At 36.6% G+C, this 21,880-nt stretch overlaps 1 protein-coding gene across 4 annotated transcripts in view; it reads left to right on the forward strand.

The window, feature by feature from the left end:
• The window catches only part of NEK7 (NIMA related kinase 7), a 160,717-nt gene extending 154,294 nt beyond the window's left edge, over positions 1 to 6,423 (forward strand). For all 4 annotated transcript variants that reach the window (XM_004476343.4, XM_058274922.1, XM_058274923.1 and 1 more), the window contains one exon: positions 3,437 to 6,423. In XM_004476343.4, coding sequence (XP_004476400.1) covers positions 3,437 to 3,547 — 111 coding nt within the window. In that variant the 3' untranslated portion in view covers positions 3,548 to 6,423. The remainder of the gene's footprint in view (positions 1 to 3,436) is intronic.
• Positions 6,424 to 21,880: the final 15,457 nt, after the last annotated feature.

Below are 21,880 nucleotides of genomic sequence, written 5' to 3' on the forward strand. Positions count from 1 at the left end.
AAGGGATGTCAAAGTACTCAAGATGATGGTTGTAGCACCTGGAGGAAGACTGACAGGTGTGTCCTCAAGGAATGAGCTGGAAGAGCTCAGAGTTTAAAAGATTGTAGGAAAATGAGAAAAGTAATAATTTCCTCCTTTGGGCAACTGCCATGCATAGTCTTTTACCTCTGTTTCTCTTGAGATGCTTATCACTTAGTAATTTGTAATGAACTTATAATTTCCCCACTTATTTTTTCATTCATTTATTTCTTTGCTCATTTAATCTTCCCTCACTAGATTATAAGGTGTATGAGATACATACAATGGTACCATGTATGTTTCATTTGTTGTTTTATCCTTACTGAAAAAAATCTGATACAAAAAAAATATTCATTTAGAATTTATTGAATGAACAAATGAATGAATGAATGAAAAGGGAGGGCCAGTAAGGAAGGGAGAGTGAGGCAGGCAGGAAAGAAAATGAGTCATTTTCTCAATTCCTGTCCTGGACAAAAGCATTCTTTTGTGGACAGATTCTTTGATTGACTTATCTTTGGAATCCTCAATCGTCACCAGCCAAGTATCTCTTATAGAATAGATCCTCCAGAAATAGTGGTGTGATTAGTGAGTGAGAATTGCTATCAAAGCACATTTTAATTTTACAAGGTTTTCATCCTTTATGTATTTTACTGATTTGCTTATTATATAACAAATAGTTTAGGGAAAAACATATTAATGGATTATTTGATTCCTAAATTTACAGAGGTATGCATTTTCCTCTGGAAAGGAAAAGTCTTTATGCAAAATAACTTTCATATTTGTACAATCAGTGATATTTGGTATAATCACATAATTATGCATTCATCACTTCAGTCATTATTTTCATTATTTCAATAATAAACAAGAAAATGTTTATGTAGACTTTGGATGAATTGTATGCTTTATTAATATGTATCAATAAAATTGGTTTATATAAAAAATAGAATTAAAGGCATCAATATGAAAAAAAGATTCGTATTTCGTGGAGAGTTGAACTACGTATGTGGGGAGGGAAAAGGAAACACTGTAGTGCCCTGACCTCGTCCACCATCAGGTTCGTGATTCACCCATCATCCCTTATAAAAGCCATCTTTAAGGAGTGCCTAAGAAGCAGCTGTTTGCTAGAATCACAGTAAGTTTATAGAATCACAGTAAGTCCACTCTGGTCCATGTTTTATTCTCCAATCCTGAGGATTCTGGGATGGTGATACCCACTCTAATTGAGAGAGAGCATCAATCCCATGGTTAGTGGCAGTGCTCCAAAATGTGTTCATCAATTGCAATAAATGTACCACACTAATGAAAGAAGGTGTTAATGTGGGGAAAAGTGGGAGATATGGGAAGTGGAGCATATGGGAATTCCTTAGTTTTTTTATGTTACATTTATATAATCTAAGCATCTTTTAAAAATAAATTTAAAAAATATGTTTTTTAAAAAGCAGCTCTTTCCCCCTGCTTCCACTAGCTCCATTTACCTTATTCTTTATTTTCCTCCCTTTTTGTTATTCCCAGGTTTCATCTTTTACCTTAGAGAGATAGAGAATCACTGTCTTCTTAGTTAAATGTGCATCGTTCTATCTCTGGTCTTCACTGTTTCTCCTTATGCCAGGAGAACTTCAGAGCCAGTCATTTACGATCAGTAGGTTAGAAATTTCACCCTATTCAGTGATATTAGGCATAAAAATTCAGGCTATTAGACTAACTTAAAGGATATGGCAGTTTTATCTAGTAGAGAAGTTGCTATTGCATCTTTTGTATTTTGGTTGAAATTTAATGAATTTTTGTGCTGCAGTTATCTTTTCCTGTCATTCTTTCTGCTTCCTTTATCATTTTTGTCTCTAAACAAAATATCTGACCATGAGGTGACCTGATAGAGCACATTATCTTTCAAAATATATGCATCACTAAATGCTTTTCCTACCGTTTTCTCTATTGTGTATAATTGGTAAAATGCTAACCTTTCTCTCATTTAAACTTCTCTTAGTCACCGTAAAAAAATACCTTGTGTATCACTATATTCTTGAAGGATTTTTAATCCTATTTCCTGCTTTTTTACAAGGTCTATGAATTGAAATCTTCAGACCCCCTCATAAATTGACATCCTACATTGTTGTTTCCAAATATGGGGAAATTAAGTGATTAAACTCATTGTACTAGAATCATATAATTTACAGGTGATCTACTCCACCCTCCTGATTTAATAAATGAATAAATAAAGCTCCAGAGAAAGCGATTTACCTAAGGGCACAGAACTGCAGAGGGCCTATGGAAGACTGGTTTCCACTGCGCTATACTGCATCTTCACCAAACCCCAACCCCTCGTTTCAGAAGCTTCCTTTACACACATCTTCTTTCAGAATGACATTTCTCACTAGCATTCACCTTCCCCACAGCACTGTTACAAGATTCAGCCCACAAATTTTATCATCACTTCTGTTTACTTCAGTTGTAAACTGTTTTCTTGGAGAAGTTGAGGATTATGAAGAAATTATGGCAACTTGATAATTTGTTAAATGCTACTCCACTGACTAGAAAGAATTAACGCAGGTTTTCAAAATGTCTGAATTATTGTTGACAACCCACTTAACTCAGCAAAAGAACCTAACTCATCCTCTTGATTTGGCTTTTGCTTATGAAATAGAATGCATTAGGAATACAGATAATTTCATGAACTGATGGCAGTTAGAACTGGGAATAAAATCCTGTATTATTCCACTCCATGGATCTAGAACCATGTGGAAGGGTTTTTTCCTAATTTTTTAGAAGTGCTTTTTTTCTGTGATATAAATAAGTAAGCCTCAGCTCTCATCTAAAAAGTGAGGATATTAATACAGCTTCACACAGTGGAAGATTAGAATAATATTTACAATTCATCTATCTTGAAACCTGTTACTCTGAATTGAGAGAGGAACACTTTCTCTAATATAAACCTTTTCATATATATTTATATTAAATGGTTCATGATAAATTCATATGGTAGCTGTCTACCTTAATGGCCCCATTTAAATTTAGATAAATAAAATAATTAGGAAAATTTAGACATTCAATAAAACCTAATGTAGTTAAGTTTTAGATCAAATATATGTGTTTATCTCACACATCTTGAGTCCACTAGGAGCCTTATAGTTAAAAACTTTTGATTAACCTCTGAAAAATATCAGGGTCCATTTTAAAGCCTCTGATTATGGGAAATACTTCATGCTTGGCATTTATGCTTTCCAATGAATAGACTTCTTAGAACTTTTGACTAATTGAAAAATCACTGACAGCAGTCTTACATAGTTTTAATCAAATGAACACTTAGGCAGGAAAATGTGCTTTCCTAGTAATTGTATAGCTACTCAAAATTTCTTCTTTTTAAATAGCTAAATGAAATCGTTTTCTTAAGCTTGTTGTGCTGTTTTTCTTGTTTTTGCAGCTACGACAGTTAGTTAATATGTGCATTAACCCGGATCCAGAGAAGCGACCAGACATCACCTATGTTTATGATGTAGCAAAGAGGATGCATGCATGCACTGCAAGCAGCTAAACACATGGAAGATCATGAAGACCATAACCAAAATAATTTAAAGTATTTTTGTGCAAATCATACCTCCCTTATTTGTCTGGGTGTTAAGATTAATATTTCAGAGCTAATGTGCTTTGAATCCTTAACCAGTTTTCATATAAGCTTCATTTTGTACCAGTTAAAGTCACTTTCTCGCAAACCCCAAATGGAAGAATCAAATTGCATGTTAGGTGGGTAGATGAAACATGATAGTTTTTAATGACTAAAGGTTTTTTACAATCATTTGGATTTTTGGATAAAATTGTGTTCAGGTAGATTCTCAGTGCCAAATATTGAACGTGTAACTTGGGTACACATCAGCTCAGTCTTATAACCTGAGAAAGAGTATCTGAACATGTGATTTGTTTGCATTTTTGTCATATATAGACATGTGAGATGAACACAATTGTGAACTTCTGTGATTATTTTATTTTTAAAAGTTTGAAGTATGTGTTTTAGTTCTTAGCATTGTAGTTTTCAAATAATTCTTAAGATAAATGTAGACACTATTTGAGAAGCATTTAAAATTAGCTTACACCTTCGAAATGCAGCTGTTAAATGTGAAAAGGTTTGGGGCAAAATGTGAGTCAGACACTGAAGAGTTTTTTGTTTTGTTTTGATATCTCTAATATTTTCCTTGCATTAAAATGGTATAAATGAATCCATTTTAAAAGTGGTTAAGGGTTTGTTTGACTGGTGTGATAGTTATTTTTAAAGTTGCACATTGCCCAAGGCTTTTTTTGTGTTGTTATTATTGTTTGTACATTTGAAAAATATTCTTTGAATAATTTTGCAGTACTATATTTTGATTTCTTTATAAATCTAAATGCATTCTCACTCATAATTGTCCACTATGGTGTAAGCATATGCTTTTATTCATAGATTTTATTGAAGTTCTGATTGGTCCCCTTCAGAAATTTTTTTTTATAGTCTTCAAGCTACTTTCTTATTTATATTGTGTATGCATTTTATCTATTAGTGTTTCAGATTTTCTGAAACATAGTACCCTTTTAAAATATATTTGGAATACCAATACTTTTCCTGAATTGAAAACTTTTTTTAAACTTTAAAAAATTTGGGCCATCCTGTATGAGTGTATTTTGTCTGTTAGAGAGGAAGAAAGTATGTGTGTCATTCTGTACCCGTGTATGTTGATCAGTATCAATTCATTTGGTAAGGTTGTAATTTTAGAATATGTTTAAATAAATGAAACTGGCCATTAGTAGAGCCAGAATTTTTATGAGATTAACATTTCTGTTGAGAAACTCTTAAGTACTGTATTCATCCATGAAAACAACAGAGATGGTAATGCTTCATTTAGTTTAAGGAAATGGACAGAGTTTAGTTAATGTGATTGTGGAGATGTGTTTTCCCTGAATGCCTTCTTGTTTGTGATGACCAGTTTCTCACAGAATTGTGAAACCAAAAGGCCATGAGGTAGTCACTGTTAAAGGACACCATGCTACCATAAAACCTTGGGATCCGTTGTCCTGCCAACAGGAATGTCTTGTTCAGAGAACACCTGCCCTAGCTGATATAACTGCTAAGTTTGAGTTTTCATATATATATGTCTTTCTTGCAATCATTTGAATACTTTTGAGTCATTTGTAAACTTTAAAAATAAATAAAGGGCAAACAGTATCAATTCATCTTTCTTTTTTCAAAATGTAATCAGTTATGTGTGTGTTCTGAAGGGTGAGTTTATCTTGGGATAGGCAAGGGAAACCTGGTTGGTCCTTTATATGAAGACTGAGTGCATTGTTTTTCCACACTCTAGTGACTTATAACACTGAGCATCCACAGATGTATCTCCACAAGTTTCAGTAGAAAATTTTTTGTTGACTATTAGCATCATGGTCATTTAAATGTAATAAAATTATTTGAGATACAATGTTCTGTACTTGGAACAGATGCTCTTCTTTGCCTTGCAATCTTTAAAAATACATGGATTTTAACGTCATTAATTTAATCTCTCACACTGACTTTTAAGCAAAGAATTAATCTTTTCTTCTTAGTGAATCTATCTACCAGAAAGAAATAGCTGGGAAGAATTTAATGATCAGGGAAATCCCTGATCATTTTCTACATGCGGAAACTTTTGTTTTTGGATTGTATATCATTTGTGTAATGTAAGTGTTCATATTTTTTGTGAAGAAACCACTATGTAAAAACCAAATTTTAATTTTGAATGGGATCATTGCAAAGAATTATGAAGATGAATATAAGTTCTAATTTGTGTAATCACCTATAAAATGTTCTCTTTATATTTCTGTTTATAAGTAGCCTTGTATTAATTAAGTTAAATATTTGAATCGATTTTAGAAGCAGTAAAATGAATGGTACATCTGATTTTGAATCTTATTTAGACATTGGTACCAGTTACCCAGAGAAAAATATGGGGTAGCTTTCTTTTGTGTGCTGAGATTCAGGAATGGTGGATGAAGAGAATCCCTGTATAAATAAAGTGCTAAATAGTGTGCAATGATTGTAAATTTAGTAAGATATTACAGCCATTTCATCTTTACCATTCTTCATAGGATCTATTACAAAACACCTTTCTGGTATCCATTATACTTCAGGTGTTGCTGTTAACATTTACCATGATATTTATTTTAACGAAAATGTTATTCACCTTAAATGTTTATTCTTTAAAATGAATGTATTATGTTTATAACCCACAAATGCATAATTATCCTGTGCCTCATATTTCAATAGTACTGTAATATGGAATTCTTTTGTGAAATACTTTTATTTTGTTATGCTTTAAATACACATACTAAAAAGATTCTGTTAGCTTTGAAAATTGTACAATATCCTAATATAAATAAAATGTAAAAATAAAAATATGAATACAGTAAGATTTTTGTGTATCTAGAACTTTTTCTTAAAGTCTTCCTTTGTTTATTTCACTTAACATGTACCTAAGAAACAGTTCTTATTCATTTCCATATTTTGCCATTTTATAGAAGCCTAAGAAGTGAAATAGATAATCAAGGGTAATAATGGAGCTCTTACAGGCCCTTGAAAGTATAGTTTTAAAAAATATGCATGACATGAAGACACATCTTCACATATTTGTGTTTTCTTCAGAACATCATTTTCTGTCCTAAATAAGAAAAGTTTTCTGAAAAATAAAAGAAGATTTATGTTTTTATTTTCATCTTTAGAATCTAAAATTTAGGCAATAGATTCAGTTCTTATCTGTCACTGTGATGTGTTGACGATCCATGTTACGGATAGTTTATATCTAGTTTATATCTTAAATGTACTTTTTACATAATAAATGAAGATTGCTACTGTGCCAGGGAACACTGAGATTAAAAAGAGTTTAGTGGATTATGGCAGGATATATAATGTCCAGCATCTGTCCCTGCAATATCATTCAGGACAACTCCAAGTCCTGAAAATGCCCCCTCATCACATCTCTTCTTCCCTCTCCCTGCCCTCAGCAAACTCCTGTGGCCACTGTCTCCACATCAATGATACAATTTCTTCCATTGCTAGAGTCACAATAGTTCTATAGTAGAATACCAGTAAGTCCACTCTAATCCATGTTAGTCCTCCATCCTATGGACCCTTGGAGGGCGATGTCCACTCCACCTCTAAATCGAGAGGGGGCTTAGATCCCACATGGCTGATGGATGCGATTCTCCTGCTTGTAGTTGTAGGCACTCTCAGTTCCCTGGTGTGGTGGTTGAACGTCTTCACCCCCATGTTAACTGGGTAAGTCCAACTAAATGGAGAGCAGGTGTTGCAACTCTACTGAGGCTCAGTGAGTGGACTGGGGGAGAGTGTAAACTACAATGTAAACTATAATCCATGCAGTGCAGTATTGCTCCAAAATGTATTCACCAAATGCAATGAATGTGCCACAATGATGAAAGAGGTTGTTGTTGATGTGGGAGGAGTGGGGGCTGAGGGGTGGGGTATATGGGAACCTCTTATGTTTTTTAATGTTACATTTTTTTGTGATCTATGTATCTTTAAAAAAAAACATTAAAAAAAATTAGCAGGAGCGGATGTGGCTTGAGAGGTTGAGCCCCTGCTTCCCACATGGGAAGTCCTGGGTTCAGTTTCTGGTGCCTCCTAAAAACAAAAGAAAACAGCAAGCAAACAAGCAGAAAAACCAACTCAGGGGAGCTGATGTGACTCAGTGGTTGAGAACCAGCTTCCTACATACGAGGTCCCTGGTTCAATCTCTGACCCCGGTGCCTCATGGAAAGAGAAAAAAAAAAGTTTAGTGAAGTGAACCTTGGCTGGCTGACTGTAGAGTGAGTTGGTATTCTTTACACATCAGGATCATATTCTAAATAGATTGTAATTAAGAATGGCTAATTTTATAACCCATGACTTGTATTAAAGAACCATTGGTCTGACTGTGGGTGTGTGTGCATGCACATATGCATGTGTGTTTTATAGTAACGGTAAGTTTTAGCCACAAGAAAGTATTTGGGACTAGTTATATATTTTATTTCGAAAGTGTTTTTGGTAATTGAAAAGTCAGTATCAGGTATATCTGCTGAAATGTATTGTTGCAGCTATTGCTAAACCAAATTGGTGCAATGACTTTAAAATAAAAAGGATGACATTATGGGCAAGGATGACTGCAGTGAAATCCTTAAGTTATCAAAAGGCTTCCATGAAGTTGTTACACTATTTTCAATTATACATGAATTAATTATGAATAAAAATAAAGTTATCTTTCACAGAAAGATGTGAGCATTCATAGTTCATTTTGACTTTGAGAGGTTTATTTCAGGGAGTTTTCTGTCTAGTCTTGCAAATTCATTTCATTGTTTTCTTAGGTCTCTAAATGTAATTTTAAATCTTAGAAGATAAAGTAACTAGAAACTTTAAAATAAGAATTCATAACCACTGGCTTTTGAGTAAAATATTTTTGCTGGTTATAATGCATAAAATCAGTTTTTTCACTCCTTTTTAGAAGTAGAATCATAGCTAGATTATTTCGTTTCTTTAATCCTCGCTTTCTGGTGTGTAAACTAGAGATATAAATTCCTAACTTATGAGAATCAAATTACAATACATTTTATAATGCATGTGTGTGATGTCCAGTATCAAATGAGTGCTGGCCAAACATAGCTATTATTATAGAAGTCTAGATGAGGATACATATGCTTCTTTTTTTGGCTGTGCCTTGGTGCACTTTTGCCTTGCTTTCTCCACTCCAGTCCCACTAGACTAGTGTTTCAAAGACCCCAAGCTCTTAATCAGCCTAGGGCCAGTACAGCTTACAAGAATCTTCCGTTTTTGCTAGAAAAAATCTTCATCATTCAGGCCTGATTTTAAATACACTTTTGCAGGAGCAACCCACCCGCAGACAACATCCTTTTATTTTTCCTTTTAGAGCTTATCCCAACTAAAGCCAAATGATTACTTCTGTGACTCTTTGTTTGTGTCCCAGATAGACCCTAAGCTCCAGGAGGACAAGTACGTACTCTGTTGTTCACTGTAGTATTCAACCCTTAGCATAATGCCTCCTTCATGGTAGTCACAGCTTATTTTTATTGAATTAATTGAGCATTATAATGCTCTAAATGCAGCTGAGTTGTACATAGATTCAAAATAGCAGAAATCAGGAAAGGTGAGCACAAGTAAGGAGGTAAGCAAACCCAAAACAGAGAAGTAAAGATACAAATGAAAAGTTTGAAGTTATCCACTGCCATGGGTTACAAAGAAATTGAAGATGATAAGGACTGAGATTAGGCGCCTGAAGAAGTCATGGTAATGTTTAAAGGAACCACTTCGTAAAAGAGTGGAAATATAAACCAACTTGGGATAAAAATAAAAGTGATGGCATATGGAGAAAAATTAAATGGTAACCAGCAATAAGTCAGCTCCATGTTTTAAGATAATGTAACTCTAAAAAAGGCTTGAAGGTTAAGAGAAATAGGAAGGAAAAGAAGGGGTGATGTCCATAGAAAGGACTTATCCACTAATTCTACCCTTGTTTATGGAATAACTCCCTGTACTAGGCCCAGCATCTCTAGTCTTAAACAAAATGTCTGTTTTCTTGGACCTAGAGAATCAAATCATGAAGAAAAATACAAATATATACATGAAAATTGCGATGAGTACTATTGAGGAAGAGAGACTATGGAAAGTGGCATTTAAGGTAGGACCTGAAGGATGAAAAGGAGTTTGCCAAAGAACAAATAAGGAGAAGATAGAGCCAGGTACAAGAAGATTGCCTGTGAAGACCTTGAGGTGGCTGTGGGACAGCCTTGCTTCTTGGTCTTTTCAGTAGGCAGAGCTAGGAAACAGATGTATGTGTCCATAAATACACAAACATACATTTGCACATACTTATTTCAGCATACATCTGTACGCATTTAAAAATTATGAGGTTATGCCAATATCTCTAGTTTTAATCCACCACCACAGGTTTTTGAGAGGTTTTTTTGGTTTGGTTTGTTTTTTTTCCCTTATTTCCAAATGTTAACTCTCTTCTGACAGGAAGAAACCTGGCTCTCACTGCTTTCCGTAGTTGCTTATTCCCACTATATATATAACCAGTCTTCTGTCTCTGCCAAATAACTTCTTGACTCAGACTGCCTCTAGACTATTTCCTCTGCCTTCTCAGCCTTGGGTCCCTCCTCATTCCCAGCCTCTGCTGAGTGGTTTTCAGCTGCTCCAGCCCCATCTGTCTCAGAGGAAGGGAAATGCAGCAATAGTGTTTTAAAAGAGAAAAGGAAGAAAATTTTAAATGAAATTCAAAGTGTCAAACATAGCGAGTGTCAAATTATTAACCAGTCATCCAAAAACATGCATATATTTTAAACCTCTGAAAGCCAGCAAGTATAAATATTTAAATTGGTAAAATTCCCAGAATGGATTCAACAGATGGCTTCTCTTTCAGAAGTTTAAAAAAATATGTAGCCAGATATTGCCACCATCCAATATTTTCCCTTAATTTCTACATTATCTTTTCATTCAGCAACTTGTTATGTGTAAAAATAGTCCAAGAATATTGTAGTATTGGTTGTATGGTTCTATTGTGTTGGTTATTCTTGATTTTTGGTGTTTTATTATTTCTGTAAAGTTAAAATTTCCTCTGTATGCTAATATTTATTTATTTTTAAAAAGATTTTATTATTTTTTAAAATTTCTCTCCCCACCCCCCAGTTGTCTGCTCTCTGTGTTCATTCGCTGTGTGTCCTTCTGTGTCCGCTTGTATTCTTGTCAGCAGCACCAGGAATCTGTGTCTCCTTTTGTTGCATCATCTTGCTGTGTCAGCTCTTCATGTATGCGGTGCCACTCCTGGGCAGGCTGTGCTTTTTTTGTGCGGGGCGGCTCTCCTTATGGGGCACACCCCTAGGTGGGGGAGACCCCCGCGTGGCACGGCACTCCTTGCATGCATCAGCACTGCATGTGGGCCAGCTCACCAAATGGGTCAGGAGACCCTGGGTTTAAGCCCTGGCCTTCCCATGTGGTAGGCAGACACTCTTTATCAGTTGAGCCAAATCCACTTCCCATCTATGCTAATATTTATTAATCTAGCATTGCATATTAGCTAGTTCATAAAACTCTAGTTGCTACTTTCTAAACAAAAAGATTATTCTCTCTTCTTCTGCTACTGCTACAGATCTGGTATGGGTCTTTACTTTGGTCCTGCATGCAGAATAATTTCCCTTTGCTTGTTTCACATCAGCACAATAACAAGATGCATGCAAAAGAACCATTTCTGAAATTATTCTGACACAAAAGAACAGAAAACTTGGTAAGATTAGATTATTTCAAGAGCAATATATCCTAAACTAAGAACCCATGTTTTCAAAAATGAGAGGTCAACTTATTGTCTTATTTTATGTAGAACTGGCATCCCCTGAGTAGAAAAAGGACATTAAGTACTCTCCCCCACCTAGAATATATGGACCACCATATCCAAACAGCAGGGCATTAAATTAAATTTGATTTTTAAAATCCAACTCTTTCCTGAAAAGTGAAGCCTATAGGTCCTTGGACATCCCAAAATAAAGTCTGAACTCCTGATCATAGCTTGAATAACCTGACCTCTAGCTGTCTCTCCCATTTTCTGTGCTCCGGACCTCACTGGCATTCGTTGTATTTCCCAGATATACCTACCTAAGCTACTGCAGGGACTTTGCACATTCTGTTTTGCTGCAGGTAACCTGTTCCCCCAGACTTTCCCATAGCTGTTCTTTCTTACCGAGGTTGCAGTTCAAGTATGACCTTTTCAAGAGATCATCCTAGACCATCCTAATATTGGTCACACCACCCACTTACCTGCAACCTGGACCTCATCAACTTAGTCACTCTCTGTCTTATTTCCCTGCTTGATTTCTTCCAAGCACATGCCATACTCTGAAATTATCTCACAGCCTGTCTTCCTTATTGTTATTCAAGCAAATATATGAATAGTATCAGTAAGTACCTCAGCCTAGCTATACCCCAGCCATAGTCCAAAGCAGGTTGAGACAAGGGGTTGTTTGCAAGCAGTTTATTTGGGAAAGTAATCACATGGAAAAAAGAGTGGGAGACTGGGGAGAGAGCAACAGGGAAGGAAGAAAAAGCAATTCAAGGGTGTCTTTAGAGTTCACCACTACTGAAGGAATCTGGAGCTCAGATGCTCAGGGAATTTCTAGATCAGAGAATGAGCCTCAGAATTGTCTACCTGAGAGATGGAAAAAGGAAGCATTTACATACTGGTTACTGCCCTGCATTGTTCAAGTGTAGGGATGTTAACAACCTCACTTAAAGGCTGGGCATACATAGCCACCAGCCAGGTGTCTACAACCATCTATACCCTAGCATCACAGAAGTCCTCTGCACACAAGGAGAATCAGGTGCAGCAGCTGAGGCTAGGTGCTGTAGATTTCACCTGTGTGAAGCTGGCTGTCTCAGCAGTGGGTGGAGTAAAAGATAGCCCAAGAGGATGTGACTCAAGAGATGTCCCAAATAGAAAGATAATCAGAGTACTCTAGTTTCTTATGCCAAGAAAATCAGAAGAGTTGGTTTCTAAAGGCTGGGTTGCTTTTGATTTGCAAAGAGATCTGGCTGAATGGAATTTATTCTAGTTTTCTGGTTAAAACAGATACCATAACAATGGATGGGTTGGCTTAAACAAGAAAAAAACTTGGCTCATGGTTTGAGGCTAGAAGAATTCCAAAATCAAGGCATCTACAAGGTAATGTTTTCTCCCCAAAACTGTGGCATTCACAGATTTGGCTGTTGGCAATCCTTGGTCCTTGGCTTTTCTGTCACATGACAATGCACATGACAGAATCTTCTCCTTTCTTTTTCAGGTTCCATTGACTTTCAGCTTCTGACTGCTGCCCCTGGCTTCTCTCTCCAAAGACTTCTGCTCTGTAAAGGACTCCAGTAATCCAAATTAAAACCCAACCTGATTCAGTTGGGCCACACCTTAACTGATGTAACATCCAGAAGAGGTCTTATTTACAGCGGGTCCACACCCAGCAGGATGCAGACCAAGACCAGGAGCGGGACCAAACTGGGGTACACTCTTCAGCCCACGCCAGAACTCTTCATTAAAAGACTTTAGTGTGAGGGTTCAGAAAGGACTGTGGCCTGTCCTAAGGATTCATGAGGGTGAAGGATGACAGGGAAGGGGTCCAGAACATACCTTGGAAAAGCGTTGCTTTGCTGTTTTGCTTAAAGCTGTGATGGAGGTAACCTAAGTATCTGGTATAGAAAGAAACACTTATTAAATACCTTTTGAATAAATGAATGAATGACCTTTCTTGAAGCTTCTGACAATCAGCTCAGCTTGATTGACAAGATCTAAAAAATATAAGATTTATATTTTTCTTTAACATTTACTTGTATATCCTTCACAGCCTGAAGTTTATGTTTGACTGCCTCAAATATCAGAAAGAAATACAATCTTTGCATCATATCCAGTAAAATCCATATATATACTTGAAGCTGTGGGCCATTTTCACAATTCCTTTTTGAATGAAAATGGACTGAACTGAGTAATGAGGAGATTTTTCTCCCTTTATGGTTATCTGAGAGTTAGATCAGGTCAATAAAATTTATTTTCATATAACTTGCATTTACCTGGCCTTTCCTGACATCTCTAACCATTGAAATAGGCTTTCATTAAACTCTGTTTCCTTCATCACTGTTATACTTATTATTCTGTTACTATTTAATGCCTGTTTTCCATGCTAGCTTATAAACTCCCTGATAGAAGAGACAATGTCTGTCTTCATCACTGCTTTATTCTCAGTGCTTAGCATAGTTAAATACCCAATAAATAGTTCAATCAATGTTTAGATACATTAGTTCAGTTATATGTACTTTCCTCAATATACCTGTGAGAGTAATGACATTGCCCTCCATTTAGCAGTTAAGAAAACTGAGGCACAGGCAAGATACAGGATTTTCCCAAAGTCACTGAAAGAGTCAGATTTTATTCTAGTGCTTCTGCTCCGACTCATACTCTGTCCTCTGTAGACGGCAGAAGAAGTCTTCCAATTAAAAAAACACAAAACCAAAATAACATGAATAAGCTAAATATAGATGAATTAAGTTACTTGTTCTATTCCTTATCGTCCCTTTCTCATTTGTGGTGTGTTGATAGGGACACTCAGCAAAAGCAAATGTGAAGACAACTTGCAGGTAGGGTGGATGCAGAAGATGATGAATGAATGTATCCGTGGTGGGGAAGTGGTGGCTTTAACAATAAGAGAGTAGCCTGGGGATTAAGAAGAAAACCCAATGTGCATGTTTGGCAGCAAAGAGTGTCTTTAGCACTGGGTGATGGCCTCTGCTAATAGTAATCAGAAATACAATAATGAAGTATGTTTACATTTAATTTATAGTCCTTGAGGACAATCCAAGTACCAGGCATGATGCTTAAGACTTATCACCTATATTAGCTTGTTTAATCAACATAATCAGGTCATAGAGTAGTTGTTGATATTATCCCCCTTTTTAATGGGATTAGGCAAATGAGGTTTAAAATGTTGACTTACTCAAAGTCACGCAGTCTGGAAGTGGTGGGAGAAAATGATCTGTCCATTATATTAAAAAAAACTAATATGCGTGTGAAAAAGCAGTGGATGAAAAATCGTTAGGCAGACAAGAAAAAGGAGATTTAGGAAGGGGAGATGTTGATAATGGCTCAAGAGAAGAAGTTCATTTAAAAGGGAAGTGATGGAAATGGCTCTGATGTGTTAATTGTGCCTTAAAGTTATAACTTACAATTTGGATGACCATCAATTTGCATTCACACTATTCTACAAGATTATAAAGACAAGTGCATTTCTCTAGTACAACAGGATTGCTACAAAGGTAGTCGGGTCTGTTTTAGTGAGTTGCAAGTTTCTTATGAAGGACTGATTTATTCTAATACTGAAGAACAAGCAGAATGCTGCTGCTTCTTTTTTTTTTTTTTTTTTTTTAGCTGATCCGGAATTAAAGTTGACGGTAATGTAAGAGTCTGAAAATGTGTAAATGCTATAGGATGTGAATTTCCTAATTTTAAGCTGCATTGTGTCAATGCTTCAGAGAAATTGTGCCTTAATTTTAAACTCAGTAACAATTAGAACTCCTTTTTCAAAGAACTTACTGCCCTCATAATTTTACTTTGTTCCAACTCAAAGGCACCAGGAGATTCAAGGAAATTTAAACATGACATGGAAATTCTGAGTTAGATCTGTCACTTCCATTTTCATTTTAATTCTCAAGTGTATGCCAGATACAGCTTTTGGGAAAGGTGCCCTGCTGAGGCTCCCCTACAATTATGAGGCAATAATGAGATAAATTAGGTGTAAATCACATCAGTGGGTTTTTTTTTTTTCCTGTTTCTATTGATTTGTCAAAACACTTTATCATGGAAAAAGCAGAAATGAAAACAACTGTTTTTTCTATGTAACTAAGATAGCTTGTTTATGGGTGAGTGTTTGCCCACAGAGCCTGAGAGTTCCTTGACTATAAAGCCCTCTTAACAATTCTCCTGGAGTTCTGTGAACAAGATGGCTTGCGCAATCCCTTTCTAGCACGTTTTTACTCTATGTTCAGTGTGAGGCTCTCTTACAGTTAAGGATTGAAAGCTTGCTCTTATGTACACAAAAATCAGATTTATATCTTTGTACCACAAAATGAAGCAATTATTTTGTCTTCCAATGGATTCTGCTCCCTCTGCATTGGCACCAGTGCTACCCACTGTTGTCAGCAAGGCAGTGACACTGGTATATGCTTCATTAAATAGAGCCCTGCTGATACTGACCATTGATCCAGCAGCAACCTCAGGTGCATTTGGCCACAATATTTTTCCCCTCTGCTCTTTACTTCTCTCCAGGGATAACCAATCAGAAAAAAACTACCCTCATGCCTAGTGTTTTGAGAAGCAGCAGTTGGATTTCAATCGCCAACCTATCTACTAGTTTAGTAAATCAAATTTTAATCTCTTACAAGCAAAAAGAACATGTAGCCTGTTTATGTATATCTATGTATGGATATATGTGCGAGTGAGTGTATGCATTGTACTGTACAGTCTTTCCATAGGTTTAACCACAGGAATTCATTTGGTAACATAAAAATGAGGAATTAAAAAATATTCACTCTTTGGAAATAGGATTAGTATTCTTTAAAGATAATAACTCCTATTCCCTGAAAGCTAGGATTACACATCTAGTACCAGCTATGTGAAATGAGCAACCAAATTTTATCCCAGTCATTACAGAAACTGTGTTCCCCTTTTTGTGTTTGGTGGCAATGTATAAAGAAGGATGATTTTTTAAAAGAATGTTTTATCTCTGCTAAGTCATCAGTCTTGGATGCTGATTTCTTATTTTTAATGAATTATTATCAGAGAAAGCCATTTTCCCCAACATTATACTCACTATGAGACTCCAGAAATGGTAATAGATCTAGGTTGTTGAAATATTAATCCTATTGCAATACACGTAGGACATATGTGTATGAAAATGGTATTTATATGATGATACTTTTCATTTTAAGGATGCTATTTCATTTTTAAAGAACCCCATAATTCTTAATTGTATTTCTTTTAACACCCCAAGCACATTTCATTGTTCAAAGCCATTGTTTTGGATGACATCACCAAGATGGCAGAATGAGATGTCCCAGGGTTCCGTTCTCCCACAGAAGTTTTAAACAGTGAGCAAAAACAGGCAGAACCATCTTTCTCAGAGCTTGGGACAGTCAATGGGTTGGGAGAGTGGTCAGTGGAATAGTATGGTTTTTCTACAAATTATTAGTATTTTCAAAGTCTTATTCTAATTCTGGTTGTAAAGATGAAAGAGCGTGGTTATCACGATAAAAAATTTTTCTGTTAAAAGTAAATTTACCCTGAGAAAATTTCAAGTCCTTTTTCTTTTAGACGGAGGCAGCTTGACTCATCAAGTCAATAATAGAGTTCATCCATGAATTACAAGATGACTTCATGCCTCCAAAGATATTTTTCTGTCATATTAATTTATACTAATCAATAGTTATCACTTAGGACAGTGATTCTTAAATGAGAACTTTATCTCCCTCAAGGGACATTTGGTAATGTCTAGAGACATTTTTGGTTGTCACAGTTGGGTTGGAAGAGGAGTGGTGCTACTGGTATCAAGTGGGTAGAGGCCAGAGATGCTGCTGCATGTCCTACATTGCACAAGACCGTCTAAAATAAAGAGCTATCCCATCCCAAATATCAATAATTTTAAGATTGAGAAATCTTGAAAGACACAAGAGAGGCATTATGAAATGGTGGAAATTGGGAACTTAGTTGACTTTATACATGATAATGTTTATAGACATTACTCAGAAGGAGCAGTGTTACTTATGTAACACAAAACATTTCCAACACTTGTCCTTGAAAGAAAAAAGTTCTTTATTATATCTAAGTCAAATAGAAGTCTCATTCTCCAAGTCTACCATCTATAAGGACTTTTGTCTCCTTCTCTAATCTATTTTATCTAGTAAATTAGGATGTGTTTCCACAAGAAGACATGGTATGGTTGAGTATGCATATTTTCAGCAAAAAATAATAATCATTATTTAAATTTTTTGTCTTCCCAGCTTAGCTAATTGGATAAGTAATAGTAGCTTTGTCCATCTGTAATGTGCCTTTAATTCCTGTGAGATTCCACTGGTGACCACCATAATGAGGGTGTTTTATTGCTCAGGAAATGGCACCTACTTCCTCATTGTACCCCTTTCTCTGTTCATCATCACTTTACTAGGTCACTAGTCTATCATTAGGAGTTATCATCAATGGAAGGGAATGGGGAAGAATCTTCCAAGTGCCAGAGCTTCAAAGAGTCTGTGGCAAAGTTGGGGAGAGATGGAGGGGAGAATGGCTCCACTTCCCTTTTTGAGCTATACTTGGTAGGAGGAATTCCAAAGTTGTATCACAGACATGCCAATATCCTATAACTTTTCTAGTCATTATATTGTTCAGTGCTTATGTATGGCTCCATAGAACCTAGACAGGAGTCTATGGGACTGGATCAAGGTTAAAATCAAGTTGAAAGCACAAAAATTGCTGCCAAACTTAGTAAGTGGATAACTTGTTCTGCCCAATTCATTCTTTTTTTGACAATGAGAATTTTTCTTCATTTCCTGGACCAATAGATTTTTTTATAGTGTTCAGACATGTCTTCATCTCAGCTTAGACTCACATGTGGGCCCCTCCACACTAGATCATTTGGTTTTCCTGCCCTTAGCAGAATACAGGCAACAAATTTTGTAGTTTGGTTTTGGAAGCAAATGTAATGGCAAAATCAAGGAGTGACAGTTTTCATCCTTTCAAGAACTATTTATTGGATACTGTCTGCTATGACGAATACCACACAACGGAGTAGCTTAAGCAACAAGCATTTATTGTCTTATGGTTTTGAAGGATACAAGTCCAAAATTAGAGGTCAGCAAGGCCATGCCTTCTCCAGAGGTCAGTAATGTTCACGTGATGGCATTCTTCCATCACACGGCAATCTCTCACTCCTCTCTGGCTTCTTCTGACTTCTGGCTTCTATCTCTTCCAGTTTCTACTGCCTGTGTCCAAATCGCCTCTCGTTATAATGTCTCTAGTCATATGGATTGAGTTGCGCCCCGATTCAATTTGGCCACATCTTAACTAATAATAACATCTTCAAAAGGGTTCACACGCACAGGAACACAGATGAAGATTTGAACTATGTCTTCTGTGAGGTATATGAATTGATCCACAACATAAACATATTAAGTTCTAAACTCTGTTCTAGGTACTAAGGATCCAGAAGGGATAAGAAATGAAAATGCAGGTGACAAACAGCCTGACTATTAAAAATAAATAGGATGATCTACAAAAAGCTAATAGCAGACTTCCAAGAGCTAGCTTTCAGATGGGGATGATAGGCTAGCAGGTGGATACACCTTTTGAATCTCTAGTACCTTTTCATATTGTCAACTTAATCATGCAATCCACATCCTATTTCTCTGTAATAATAAAAGCAAATAACATCGAGCATTTATTATATGCCACAAAACTGTTCTAAGCACATTTCTTCCTCACAGCAGCCCTACAAGTTAGGTGCTGTTATTTTTATCCCCATTTTACGAATGAGGGACTTAAGAAAGGTAAACAGAGAGATTGTATCATGCCTGACAGTAACAGCTGTTATGTGACAGAGCCAAGATTTGAACCCAGATAGTTTCCCGCAGGTGTCTATATCCCTAAGCACTTTGAAGCACTGTGAGGAAATATGGAATATATGTCAAAAAGTGTCCCATGAAAATGATTAAAATAAAAACAAATGCCATCACTTCATGATAATTCTTTAAGCCATATACCCTTAGGACTAGTGCACTTTTCTTTACGTAATAATGCTTCAATTTTAAGAGACATGAATTTCATCATGCCTAAAGGGCTGAATCTAAATTGTCTGTAAATTGTGTGGAAAAAAACATTTTCCTGTTGGTGTTATTAGACTGTTACTATATTATTTCCAAGCAGATGGATGAAATGAGGATAAGGGGAATTACAAAGACAGGCAATTGGTGTCTGTGAGGAACAGGTGGTAGCTTTAAGTCAGCAAAAAGACCTTCTGCTCAAAAAAAAAAATTTCCGCCATGCGTTTTTTCTAATTCATTTATGTTTGGGCAAGTAGGTTTCTTATAAAAGTAAATTCAATAATTTTTGAAGACCTACTTTGGACATGTCAGTTCTAGATACTTAGGATATTTCAAAAATGTATGAGGCATAACAGTTGTTGGCAAGCATTCTATTTTCAACTTTAGAAGATAATATAATAAATCAATATACACTAACAGGGAGAATATGTGTATTATTAAAGTGGGTCAGAAGAAAGGCTTTGAAATTAAGAAGGAAACAACTATTGAATCTTTTAAAGAAAGATAGGGATGGTTTCACAGATAAGAGTGCATCTGAATGAAGCTTGAACAGTATGGGGGATTTGGACAAATGAAGATGATTTTAGGCAGAAGAAACAAAATCAGTTTTAGTCGAACTATGCTCATGTCCAGAGATAGAAGGACATAAATCCTCAGTATTTCTATTGGGTAGAAGCATAAGGTTAATGCTTGGGACCAGTAGATATCTCCAAAATAGAGCACAGAGCTTTAGGAGGCCATGGCTAAGGAACTGGGACTGAGTTCTTCAAAAATGTTTTTGGGGAAGCAGATGTGGCTCAAGTGATAAGGCCTCCGCCTACCATATGGGAGGATGCAGGTTTGATCCCTGGGGCCTCCTGGTGAAAAAGAAGGAGAGAAAGCATGCCTGTGCGGCAAGCTGAGTGCCCATGTGAGTGCCTGTGTGAGCGAGCCAGTGCCCACATAGTGAACTGAGTGCCAGTGTGAGCGCCTGCGTGGTGAGCCAGTGCTGCGCAATGAGCAAAAAAGAGAGACTAAGGGGAGAGTCAAGGCGGCGCACAGCAGAGACCAGGAATGGAGGTAGCGCAATTGACAGGGAACCTCTTTCCGTATCAGAGGTACCCATGATTGAATCCCAGTGAATCCTAGAGGAGTTAGACGAGAAGACAAAAAAGAGAAATTGATACAGAAAATCACACAGCGAATGGACATAGACAGCAAAAACAGCAGGGCAGGGGAGGGGAAGAAAAATGTTTTTGTTCTATTTTAAGCACAAACAGGTTATATAATTACTAATTATACATGACTAATGTGAAATATTGGTAATTGGGAAAATGTCTCCTATCTTGCTTGTGTGACTAGGGAGAGGGAAGTGTAACATACCAGCCTCCAGTCCTGCAACTGTACAGAGCCTTAGGTCGATCACTCATGCCCTTGGTACATTACCCATTTAGCTGGTTCTTCTAGAAGGGAGAGATGGTCCTTTGTATAGCTTAAGCACTCTGACTCTCCCCAGTTCAAGCTTATTAGCTATGGTATCACATAGTGTTGCTTCATTTAAGTTTCAATAGGCCTGAAAAATATGAGTTGTACCCTATAGACTACAGGTGGGCACTGTATTGGCTAGTGCTTATTTACAGAATTCAGTACAGTTCCTGCACGTTGGCTCTCATTGGAGTAAAATCCCTGGGAATTTTCCACTGGGAACTATTAAAAAGCAGCACAAGGTTACACTTTCTTTGATAAAGAGAGTAAGTTCCCCCAGTAGATTAAGGCCGATATTACATCTTAGTGTGTGAGTAATTGACTAAGGCCCAAACCAATACCATGCTCTCAAGAAGTAGGAATTTTGATGGGGGTGGTAGGGGTTAATGAAAAACTCTCAAAACCTGGGTAGAGAGCACAAACTTTGGTAATTAGTGTTCTACCTGCTGGCAAAACTGATGTAGGGGAAAAGTCATTGGCTTTGGAATTAGGCATATGAAGGGTTGTTTTTGGCTTCATAACTGAATCATTCTCTACCTTGGTCAGTATGATACAATGAGGAAATTTGTTCAGCGGTTATCCTGGAACCCTTCCAGATTGCCTTGACAATGGGCTGAAACTAGGTACCTCCACCTTGTGCCAGTGAGGGGAAATACCCAGCACACCACAGGTTCAGGAAGTTCTTCCTTCTGGCAGATGTACAATAGCCCATGGGTCCCAAAGTCTTGAGATACTGGGCAGTTGACATTCCCAAATCTGTAAGCAGATGTCATCCCAAATCTTGACTGCCAGGCACCACTGACAAGGTGCTTTCCCAGGCTTACTTTATAAAAGGCAACATAATGGGGCAAAGTCCCTCTGCCAAAGATAGACCTATGGCTGTGGGACATGGGAGGATGGGAAAATTGCACCTTTTTTTTTCTTCTGGTGAGCTTAGTTTTCCAAAATTTTTCATTCCTTAATAAAGCCTATTCCTTACTCATACAATTGTGGAATTTTTTC

The sequence above is a fragment of the Dasypus novemcinctus genome, chromosome 13 (genome assembly GCF_030445035.2).
Source record: "Dasypus novemcinctus isolate mDasNov1 chromosome 13, mDasNov1.1.hap2, whole genome shotgun sequence".
NCBI classification, from domain to species: domain Eukaryota; kingdom Metazoa; phylum Chordata; class Mammalia; order Cingulata; family Dasypodidae; genus Dasypus; species Dasypus novemcinctus.